Below are 11428 nucleotides of genomic sequence, written 5' to 3' on the forward strand. Positions count from 1 at the left end.
TGCATTTGAACCTGCCAGTAAAGTCAGCCACGCGGTCCTCCCAATAATACTCTGTAGAATTCTGGCTTTGAACCCCCCCTGATTTTATGTATCAGTGTATGCACACATATAACCCACATTTTTGCAGTTCAGTTGTTGGTTTTTTGCTGTTCTTTCGTACGTACAGCTCGTGGATGATGAAGTTCGCAACTTGATTAGCCATCAGTACGAACGAGTGAAGGCTCTTCTAAAGGAAAAAGAAAAGGCAAGTACATGTGTGGCTTCAAGAAATGGATAGACTACACTTGCGTTGGCTTTTCTATGCTGCTGACTTTGTTTCCCTTCTCAGTTTAATTGTACGCCCTCGTCTGCTTTATATGGCTCCAGCTTTTATGCGCATACCTTCCGCGCGCCTCGGGGTGTGTTTTTGATTTTGTTAATTCTCATCAGGAAATGCATGCCTTGAGTGCGTTGCTTCTGGAGAAGGAGACTCTAACATTTGCGGATCTCCAAGATTGTTTGGGCAAGAGACCGTTCCCGCCCGACGCCCAGCTGGCTGCCTACATAAACGCTCTTCCCACGAAGGTGAATACTGTCGGACAAGAGACAACCGGGGTGGAAAGGGCTTCAGGGGACCTCCGGAGCATCGCTCCAACGACGAATGGAGCTAGTAATGCATCTGATAAGAACAGCAACGCGACAACCCAGGATTCTGCAGCCGGACACAGCACGCAGCAACAAGAACAGAAGAAGACTAGTGTCAATGATGCAGAAGGTGCAGACGATGATGAAGAAACTACTAAAGCCAAAAAGAGCAGCAGCAAAGGCAAGAAGAAGAAGAACAGTGACAAGGCTAGTGATGATGACGATGATGATGATGACGATGATGATGATGATAGGAATGGAAACAACTCGACGCGCGGACCAAGGAGAAGAAAACTGTTTGGGGGAGATGATGATTCTTGTCTGCCCGAACTGCTTAGAAAGAACCTCAAACCTGACCCCCCAGCACCTTCTACTGCGGCCAAAGGGACAGACTTGGGCCACACACAATGATATACAGTCACCTTTGTAACCGCACAATTCATCACCGTGCGTAACATCATCAGCAGTTGCTGCAGCACCAGCAACGGCGAGCGTAGCTGTCGCAGCGGCGGAAACGGCGACACATGCAATTGTTAGTATGCAGGCAGATGGTTTGGAGGGTTCAGTCGTTGCAGCAAAGTTGCTGGCGCTCGGCTGATGTTGAACGGCCGTAATTACTTGGCTGCTCTTATTTTATATAACGGAATAGTTTTGCAGTTGTGTGTGTGTATCGGTACCTGTACTCANACTTGGCTGCTCTTATTTTATATAACGGAATAGTTTTGCAGTTGTGTGTGTGTATCGGTACCTGTACTCATGCCTCTCATTTTCTCCCTGTCGCCGTCGGCCTGTGTGACTGGGCTTTAGGCCCCAACGGTGTGAAGGAACGTACAAGCAGTATGCGCTCAAGTGGCGCGGGGTCCGCGAAGACCGCGCAACGTAGGAACCGACCGACAATCTCCGGGGGTGTAGTGCTGTTCTTCCTTCATGGAGAGGTCGTCGTTCTCGAGCAGCCAGGCTAGTTCGATTCTCTGTGTTCAGCTCGCCTCATGCTCAGGTCTCTTAGCCGTTTGCTCTCCCCTTTTCCCCTCGCCCAGGGCCCTCCCCTACACGTGTACCTGAGCTACGCGCTTTCGCAGTGGGGTAGAATATTGTAGTGCTGGAGCACTACAATGAATCCTTCTATTATATTATTTAGTTGCATAGTTCCCTTTCCTAGTTATTATTTCGTTCTTCTTAGACACAATCACATTTATGTTGGACGATGGCTTGTGGATAGAATTGTTCACGGAGTTACCCACAGCAATTCAGTACATGGGCGCTACCTGGGCGGTGGTTGCCGTTCCTGAGTATATTTTGATCTACAGAGCATCTTATCACGGTTCAGTCTATACACACATTGTCGGAGGTACTGCGCGTCTTTTCTACGTCATCAGGGGGTTTAGTTCTATATCGATAGCTTGGGACTCACTAGTGCTCAGACATAGTGAATTTATACTATTTAAAAATGAAAAATTTCGGTTTCATTCAGGAAGTGGCGGATTTCACTCGTGTGACTCCTAGCCCTGCGAACCCCAGGCTATAATACTGGGTATTACAGTCGCGGTTGAGGGCCCCCCAGAACCGCATGAGCGAACCAAGGCAACTCCAGCCCCATAGTGACGGATGCCACAGACTTATAATGAATCACTTCTTCTACTAACCAGAACGCTTTGCTTGAGTTCGTAATTGATCGCCAATTGGACTCTTCAGCTTGGCAACATCAGATCATTCAGCCCTCGGGCTTATCGATTCCTATTACTCGAATCGAGCAGTTGCCATCAACGCATTTCACGCCGTACATTAGTCAAGGCGCTCCTTCTACTTTTGTGTAACCGATAGCATTCATTTATTCGCTTCATTTTATTTTCTATTCCTGCTGGAGCACTCCATGGCGCTCTCGAGGCGCCATCNATTCATTTATTCGCTTCATTTTATTTTCTATTCCTGCTGGAGCACTCCATGGCGCTCTCGAGGCGCCATCGGCCCCAGGCGTCCACGACGGCCAAGGGGGCCGCTAGGCCTTCGAAAAGTGAAGGAAAACGTGTTAAGAAGGGGTCTTCAGCTGATTGCGGTGTCCATTCTGGAGCATCTAATCCTTTGATTGAGGTACAGAGGGACGCATGCACTAAGCAGACATCCAAAGATGATGTTGGAGCAGCAGGAGAGGAGCCGCCGCACTATCAGCAAGAACAGCTGGAAGCGCCCCAACTGGAAACAGAAGGAGCAGGATCGACTCAAGAAACACAAGATGTAACGTTCAGCTCACTCGGTGTGTGCCCCTCCCTTTGCTCCGTTTTACAGCATCTTTCTTTGTTGGAGCCAACGCCGGTTCAGCGGTGTTCTCTGCCTTTGGGCCTATCCGGTCATGACTTTTGCGCTATTGCCCCCACTGGGACTGGAAAAACACTTTGCTACTTGTTGCCGGTACTTCAGCGAATTCAGCGTGGTATGGGGCACACGTTTATGTCCGTCGTGTTGCTACCTGCTCGCGAACTTGTCTCTCAAGTAGGAGAGCAATTTGGCGTGTATGGACAGCACCTTGGTCTAAGGTGGGTCGAGGTTACAGGGGGAAGAGACATGATGGTTGAGGCCGAGGCGCTGCAGCAACAAGCTCCACATGTCGTTCTCGCCACCCCGGGGAGGCTTGCGGACTTGTTGCAGCGTGAGAGAGGTCTCGCAGCAGCCGAAGCAGAAGCATCCCCAACAGCACCAGATATATCCGGCAGTGAAAACGAGGAAGAAACTTCCGAAAATATCAGCAGTAGGAACTCCAGAAATGGACACACTGCAGACGTCCCTCCCCGCTTGTTACGAGGCCCGATACACGATAGGTTGCAGGCGGTCGATTGTCTAGTACTAGACGAGGCCGATAGACTCTTAAGCGAAGAGTTTGGTCCCGATCTGCGCTTGCTGCTGTCATCACTGCCGGCATCTTCGGCAGGGAGACAGACGTTGCTGCTTTCTGCCAGCAGCAGCCCCGCGTTGTTGCAGCTGCAGCAACAATTCGGTGATTCCCGAATGCCTTTGTTGCTGCCTGAGAAGGCAGCCAGATGTCCGCCTCTGCTGCAACACAGGTACATATTTGTTCCCGCTGCAATGCGCGGGGTATATGTACTACATCTGCTGCAACAGGAGCCATTTGCGTCTCAAAGGGGCATCATATTTAGTGGCTCTGTGAGGAAGACGCAGCAGCTCGCGACAGCTTTGCAGCAACTGGAGGTGGATTGCGTCTGCATCCATTCATTGTTGCAGCAGCGCCAGCGCGTTGCTGCTCTAAGGGCATTCCGAAGCGAACACAAACGAATTCTGGTAGCAACAGATGTGGCAGCTCGAGGACTCGACCTTCCCAATCTAGACTTTGTAGTAAATCTCCAGCCTCCGAAGGAGCCAGAAACATACATACACCGAGTTGGAAGAACTGCCAGGGCAGGAAGAAAGGGCCTGGCCATAACTTTCGTTGTGAGTTCTTGGATACGTGTGGAACAGTGACGACAGCCAAACTCTTCTTGCATGCAGAAGAGCAGCTGTTGTGCTGTCGTTCAANGAGGTCATACGCTTCCATGCGCCTCACAAGGGTGTTCAGGGCATTTTCAGGTGCATTTCGGATATTTCTGCTTGCTTGTGCTCTGCTTGTGTCTTCTCCGTTTTGGGTACTCAGGATCCAGCAGATGTGGCTGCCGTACACCGAGTGGAGTCTTACATCGGCCGTCGCCTTGAAGAGCAGCCACTGGCTCCACTGGGTCTGTTCCAGACAGCTTTTGCGGAGGCATCTAACTTTTGTAGTGTACACAGAAAGGGAGCCAGCCGTAGCTAGTACCTCTAAGCAGAAGCAGATAGTGTTATTGTATGTGTGATTCTGTACTGTTCGTGAGGGGACCTCCCTTAGCGTCTGGCCGTGTGGTTTGGGATATATTGACCATGAATGCCAAACAAAGAAGTTAAATGCGTATGCTTCCACCGTGTTCCATGTACATCTATTTTTGTAATGCACAATGCAAATAACAATTAGCCTGCCTTTGTAGCATGCGGCGCAACTGTGTAAGAAGTACCATACAGTGTGTCAGGGTGCTTGGCATTTTTCGTGGACACCCGGATACCGTGTCGGTTGCATCATATTCAGAACTGCTCCGTGCGGCTTCACGCATGCACATCTGGTTTTGCAGTGCACGTAGATGCATCCCTTCGCATGCTCACTCCCCTAGTAAAACGTGCCCCAATACGGATAGAGCAGGGTTATGTACACCCACATGCAGCACTCCTTATATGGTTTTGCGCATTTGGCTTCAGGTCTCGCCCGAGTAGTGCGAGACGTGTTGTCCGCGGAGGTGAAAGCGGCGGAAAAGCTTCGGGCCAATGGCTTCAACCAGAAGGCTGAAATTTACGAAACTGCACAGAAGGAGTATAGGAGGCTGAGAAAAGAACGAAGGAGTAGAGAATAAAGCGACGGTGTTTANAAACTGCACAGAAGGAGTATAGGAGGCTGAGAAAAGAACGAAGGAGTAGAGAATAAAGCGACGGTGTTTATTGCCGGGGTGTGGAGACGCTGGAGCGAGCGAGCAAGAGAAGGCGAAATCAATGCAAAAGGAAAACGAAAGCAAGAGAGGCTCACACAGATCGGGAGTAAATGACTGGTCATTGGGCGTACAAATCGCGCAACTACTTCCCGCGCGTTTGGCAGCTTACTGATTTTGTTTCAGCTCTGCGGCTCGAGACTGCGTATCAGTTGTAGAGGGTTTGGGGAGAACGATGTTCCCATGTTTCGGTACGAATGCTGCCGAGCGTTTTTTTAGCCTTTGTGCTTGTATTGCTTGTGGGGCAGGCTACATGCTTATCCCTTCACAAACCAACGCAGGCATCGACACTAAAACCGCAGTTCCCAGCAGTGTGTATGCAGCGCAGCTGCAGCCAGTTCGAGATCATGCCGTTGAGCGTGGTCTAACGACCACATCGCTACAAAACAACATCTCCTGTTAGCTTGCTAAATTTGGAACGGGTGGATCACGTGCGGGCTGTACAGCTGACAGAGGGAGTGGCGTGCGGCGGCCTTCCTAGTAAGTTTGTCGCTGTGTGTAGACTCCGTGCTTCTAGAAGACGTCTTTATGACGGAATGTTATATCCTTGCACGTCTCTCGCTGGCGCCATCGCGGCGTTCCAGTCAGTGTAGTCTTCACTTCTTCGGCGCCCCCCAGGGCTCTTCCTCAGCGACGCGCCTTCGAGCCTCTCTAACAGTAGAAAACAAGCTCTTTAGGCTTGTCTCAAGCCATTGACTTCTATCCTACACTTTGCCACATGCTGAACTGGAGGCATGGGCTGCTCCAGCTTGTTTTAAATCCCTACATACGTTAAGCGAGCCAAGCGCATCTCGTAGTCCCCATACTTACTGCAGGCATCCGGGTTCATCGGAATTCACTATAAACATGCATTGCTAGTCATGATCCCGCGTTTCGTGCTCCCCCGAGCNCCGGGTTCATCGGAATTCACTATAAACATGCATTGCTAGTCATGATCCCGCGTTTCGTGCTCCCCCGAGCGCTTTCCCTTACATCGGGTACTGTTCAGTGCGCTCTGTACTTGTGTGTACACTGGCTACCGAAGGTTACGCTGCTGCAACTGTCCACCGTGACAAGGCTTTCTCTAACGCGCCTTCTCCAAGAAAAAAGTAAAAGCCCTAACTCGCCTTTTCCGACAAAAAAGGAAGAGTATGTGTGAATGTTTTCCCTGATGTCTTTATCAAGATTCTTCCTTCTCAGCCCCAACCTACCCACCTCCGTGCCCAAGTAATGGAGACAAGAGGAACCGCCTGTTTTAGTCTTACTACGACACCTAACCTATATTAAAATGCACAAAACACCATTCGTGGAGAACTTCCGTTCTTTTGAAAGGGAACAGTTATATTTATGTTCCGTCCTTATAACGGTTGGCCGTATCAGCGACACTGCCAGCCCCAGGCCGTGGGCCTCAGCTGCAGTGTGCAGGGAAGCTTGATCTGTTGCATAACTAAGTTTATTTGTTTGGTTTATTTCTAACTGTAGGTCGATTGCGCTGATTGCCAATCTCTTAGCCGGCTCCCCCCTGAGAAGGGAGGACTGCATGGCGTTGTAGTCGCGCTCTTCTTTGAAGCTTGAAGAGATACACAAGTATTAAGGGTGCCATTCTGCCCTAATGGGTCGTTGGATCCGGCCTACTGCGTCGGCGCCTCCCCGCTCTTTCCGGTTGATGGGCAGTTTCAAAAGCCATGGTTGACTCTTCCCCCGCTTCTGCGCACACCTGAATTGGCAATTCTAATTCTCTGTACCTGGCTGATATCAATGATACTTTGACATGCACTCCTGTGATGGCGTCTTCAACGCCCTTCAAAATCCTTAAAGCTCCTCCCATTCCGGCTCCAACGGGCCGCCGTCCGATCGGATTCCGCGGTATGTGTACGCTGCTGACTTTGAAATATCACTCCCGTATGTGTATTNTCTATGTTCTTTTGCGGTTTCGATCTGACTCAGGGAACCACCAACATAAAAAGGCTCTATATGACCCTGTATTCAGAACTACAACTGTGAGGCAGACTTGAGTTTCCTTAAGCCCAGTGCAGAGCATGCGATGCTCCCCACACATTTTGCAGTGCCAGCCGTGGCAGTATTTCGTCGTTCTGCGTCTGCGTGACGCGTTGAATATCAGGAATCATCAAATTGTTTCAGCTCGTGTGGCTCCTTCACGCTTGCTGTCGCTTGCAGAGCCTAACTTCGTTCACTTCCCGCGTGTTTGCATGTATGCAGGTGCCGTCAAATTTAGTGCCGCGCTACCCCATCGATTGGCGAAACGGGGGCCGCGCGCTGTTGGTGGCTGCTCTGCACAAGTTGGAGGGAAATTACCGGCTGTTGCCGCGCCAACAGCCTCCACTGCAGTGTCAGGCCCCCCTCGACCCGGGTTCGCTGGCAGTTGCAGGCGACAGTTGTGCTGGTGGGTGCTCAGTTGAGTCGCTCGTCTCTCTGGGACGAAGACGGAGTGGTAGAGCTGGATACGCTGCTGGGGCGGCTGCGAAGCGGCTAGTGCTGAGACATAGGAGGGCTCTGCAGTGGCAGGAAGGAGGTTTCTGCAGCAGCAAGTGCGGTTCGACGTGCAGCAAAAGTCCATGGAGGTGTTTGTGCTCCTGGAGGTGCAGAGGCTTGCATCAACACGCAAACCGAATGGATGCTATTCTTATGAGCCACAAGGGGCCAGTGGACTGTGACAAACCACTATTTAGTGTAAAAAGAGCAGAAGTTGCTCCATCCAGGTCAGGCTAGGGCAAACACTGATAGATAAATCCACACGAAAAGCACTGCATGCACCATTCTGGCAGCGAANAGCACAGCGGCTTCGTAGTAAGTGGCATTGCCATCGTTCCCCGAAGGCTTTCAGTCTTCTTCCATGCGCCAACAATAAGTCATTCCGCTTTTCCGCAGACTGGCAAGTGAGGGGATGATCTTCTGCGCCCGGAAAGGTGACTTTGTATCAACGGCTGAAAAGTTGCACCCGGCATTTGCCGCCTTCGATGCAGAGGAGAAACGGGAGGCAACTTCAGCACAACGATCGCGGGCGATTTGCTGGGGGGTAGACGAAGACTCGGAAAGTGACAGTGACTGTGAGGAGGATTTGGACGAGGAGGCAGAGGATCTGTTGAAGTTTTTGTCGGAACTTCCAACAAGTCGGCGAGCCTAGGCGCTGGGTAGAGAGAGCACGTGATTAGGGACCACGTTATTCACACAGCACAGTTTGCTGTGATCGTACAGCTGAGACTGGCAAGCTTTGCACTATCGATTTGAAGAATACCCACTCCAGCACTTTTTCAATACACGCTACACGCAACCCGCGTTCTTGGCTTGCAAGTAACCAGGCAGTTGTTTCAGCGGCATTTGCGCATTTTATGCTTCTTTCTGCGAGTGTAGACATAGCTCGTTTGGTGTAAAATGCCGTAATATGCGGGCTAGAGCTCCCTTGCATACAGCAGTTTTTCTGCTCGCACTGCGTATGTCCCGTACATGCCTCTGCTGCCAAGCGGTGGTGCCTCACGAGGCTTGTCCTACAATATGTAAATCTGACAAAATCAGAGAGAGCGAGGTGGGGTCATTGATGCTCCAGATTCGCAGCGGACCTCTGACAGGCATCTTAACTGCGTACTCATCAGAAGCCCGGGTTAGAGTGTGTATGCGTCTGGCACCTGGCAGACCAGTTCTCTATTTGAGACCAAGAATTCCAACTGTACGTTTTAATTTTATTGAGAGCGAAGGATTTTGCTCCTACCGGGTGAGAATTTTCACTTGCGGCGGTTGACCAAAAGAAGAAGCCCGAGAGCAAGTAACCGGTACCTGCGCAGGCCAGACGTGCATATTGCGTATTAGGCGGAAAAAAGCAACCAAACAGTCAATCCTTGCACACAAATCAACATATCAAGCAAAGAAGGGAAGATGGCTTGGAAAGCAACACTGCACTTTCTTACACTACGATCTGTAACACGAGGACCAAGGCGCTGAACCAGTATGAGTCACGATCTATGGCGTAGTACTGCAAGACCTGCACACAAGTTTAACAAATGCCAACGTATATACCGAAAANGACTATGCATCTGAAATGCCGGCATACCCCTTACAACTTCACCTAGCTATATTTTTTAACACTAAGTGGAATATGTGTATTCACAAGAGCATTTAGGCGTATTCCTAGACTATTACGGGGAGATTTATTCGTTGTTTAGTCAGACGCATTGTCTTGTACCTGCTCTCCATTTGAGTAGCATTGGGGTGGAAGAACTCCGGGTGGGCACGGCTTCAGCACAACTCCCTCTGTAAACAAAGAAGCCAAAACAGTAAGAACAAGGCATGCCACAGCTGCTTGTGAGACAACATGGGACGTCTACACAGCTGGAACCATATTTAGGAGGGAGCAGCAGCAGTTGTCGTCCATATCTTCTTGAAACACCGTTGAGAAAAAGTAATATATTACCCCAAACGGCGTGCATCACTCCGGACCATCCCCAACGAAACGGCGACATATACTGCGCAACAGAAATCATCACATTTCAAACCCACAACAAAACGTTCCCAACATTCACGGTTCACTTATCTACCTTCCAGGCGTTCCTTCAAATCGCACGTGACCAGTGCGCAATTACAGTCATCTGCGTACTACGACGTTTGCTTCCTAATCGGTTCTGCGGCTTATTCGTTAACGGCTATTAAAAATAACGGTTTCCTTGGCAACACAGAAGCTCACCTGCAGCCAAATCCAAAAGCCCGGCATGTTTGACAAAATCACCATAAATCCGGACATGAGGACGAGGGGCATGAACAGTATAGGGATGATAGTTGAGGCGAACTGGAGCTGAAGAGTAATTGACAAACACAAACGTATCGACAAACATATGAAAAAATGCCACGATACAGGATAACATATCGTCTTACAGAAAAAGTGGAAACATGATCAATTTAAGTTGCTGCGAAATCCCGCATAGCTAAAAGAGTCGTGAGGATGTTCGCATGCATGCTGTCGAGTCTCCTGCATCTGAGGCGTGAGCTCTATTGTATACGAAGAACGTGTTTAACATAGCTAGGAGGAAGGAGATTGCTGAGAATCAAATCTTCGCATCGTGCGCAGGTCTGATTTTTATCCTTGACACTGTGGATATAACTGGTAATAGCAAACAGCGCATTTGACTAGAGTGCCTGTAATACCGTCGGCGCCGCGCTGGACACAGCATAGCCGATTGAAATGGCGCTGTTGGTTGTCAGCATGATGAATAGCAGACCCAAAAGCCAGCGTAAAGCCGCATCATTCAGGCCAATCATGTACCATGCAATTCTGAGCAACAACAGACATCGCAGGCTCCAAGGGTCTCGAGTTGCAGTGGGCAGGCCCGACAAAATTGTAAATCACCTAGCAAGAAGACCAAATTCCTACTGTCTCACGTCGCAAAAACAATGGGGAAGATCATTTGCAAGGCAAAATCGGCGATCATTTTGCCGCAGCAATACGACGTGAGGCGGTAAAGGCCAGATTGGTACTCTCGAACAGCCAAAACTTTGTCACTTGTAAACGTATGCAATACTGAAACCATTCCGAGACTCCCCTGCAACCGCAGAATTCACTGATATACGAAGACAATAAATATACACGACGAAGCCTAGGGTTGGGAGAAAGCAGCCTTGTTAGCATGAATCAGAGCCACAGACGGCCTCTGGAAGGAGAATGCGTCTAGGATGCTGGGCATATATATATATATATATATATATATATATATATATATATATATATATATATATATATATATATATATATATATCGCCATTTCCGTTTATCCGTCTCCGACGGGCTTCTGAAGGCTTCCCGGGTACAGCAGCCCCACCTCATTTGGCCTACCTGATTCAGAACTATAAATGTGCAGGCACCGCTTCTTGACAAATAGTTGTCTGGGGAAAGTCGCAGGAAAATAAGACCAGCGATAATGGCCAATACTAGAGTCTGAGCAACTCTGGCCTGGAATGCCCGCGGGTTTCGGCTGTTACTGATAAAGCTCCGGTGAACCAAAGTAAACAGCTCTTCAGACCTTCAGCAGCAAAACAAAGAGCACAAGAGGCAAGAATTGCAAATGGAAGATGGCAGCACCAACACTGCACCTGTCCATGGAAGAAACACAAACACGAATCGATTGCTTATTCGAGCACGTCCAAACAAATAAAACCTAGCTCATTCAGGAGACAAAGCGCTCCTTGTTGCCGAGTTCTGCCCCACCAGCTGGGTTTGTATTTGTCGTAGGCCTCCTTCATCGGTTCCGTCTCAGTGTCAGCTGGCT

General features: G+C 49.6%; 4 protein-coding genes across 4 annotated transcripts in view; 3 read left to right on the plus strand and 1 right to left on the minus strand.

Annotated features, from left to right (window-relative positions):
• The window catches only part of EMH_0001210 (AFG3 ATPase family protein, putative), a gene marked incomplete at both ends in the record, with an annotated part of 8926 nt that extends 7891 nt beyond the window's left edge, over positions 1–1035 (plus strand). Inside the window, 2 exon segments of the mRNA XM_013495527.1 lie at positions 167–214; positions 430–1035. Coding sequence (XP_013350981.1) covers positions 167–214; positions 430–1035 — 654 coding nt within the window.
• Positions 1036–2565: 1530 nt separating this feature from the next.
• EMH_0001220 (ATP-dependent RNA helicase, putative) lies at positions 2566–5045 on the plus strand (the record flags this gene model as incomplete). Its single annotated transcript, XM_013495528.1, has 3 exons — positions 2566–4065; positions 4265–4346; positions 4894–5045. 3 exons carry the CDS (start codon positions 2566–2568, stop codon positions 5043–5045), a joined length of 1734 nt encoding a protein of 577 aa, XP_013350982.1.
• A 2742-nt stretch (positions 5046–7787) lies between these two features.
• On the plus strand, positions 7788–8301 carry EMH_0001230 (uncharacterized protein; the record flags this gene model as incomplete). Its single annotated transcript, XM_013495529.1, has 2 exons — positions 7788–7876; positions 8046–8301. 2 exons carry the CDS (start codon positions 7788–7790, stop codon positions 8299–8301), a joined length of 345 nt encoding a protein of 114 aa, XP_013350983.1.
• A 1991-nt stretch (positions 8302–10292) lies between these two features.
• The window catches only part of EMH_0001240 (uncharacterized protein), a gene marked incomplete at both ends in the record, with an annotated part of 1763 nt that continues 627 nt past the window's right edge, over positions 10293–11428 (minus strand). The window contains 3 exons of the mRNA XM_013495530.1: positions 10293–10437; positions 10545–10705; positions 10996–11182. Coding sequence (XP_013350984.1) covers positions 10293–10437; positions 10545–10705; positions 10996–11182 — 493 coding nt within the window. The remainder of the gene's footprint in view (positions 10438–10544; positions 10706–10995; positions 11183–11428) is intronic.

This window comes from Eimeria mitis, genomic scaffold, assembly GCF_000499745.2.
Source record: "Eimeria mitis Houghton genomic scaffold, Emh_scaff162, whole genome shotgun sequence".
Taxonomy (NCBI): domain Eukaryota; phylum Apicomplexa; class Conoidasida; order Eucoccidiorida; family Eimeriidae; genus Eimeria; species Eimeria mitis.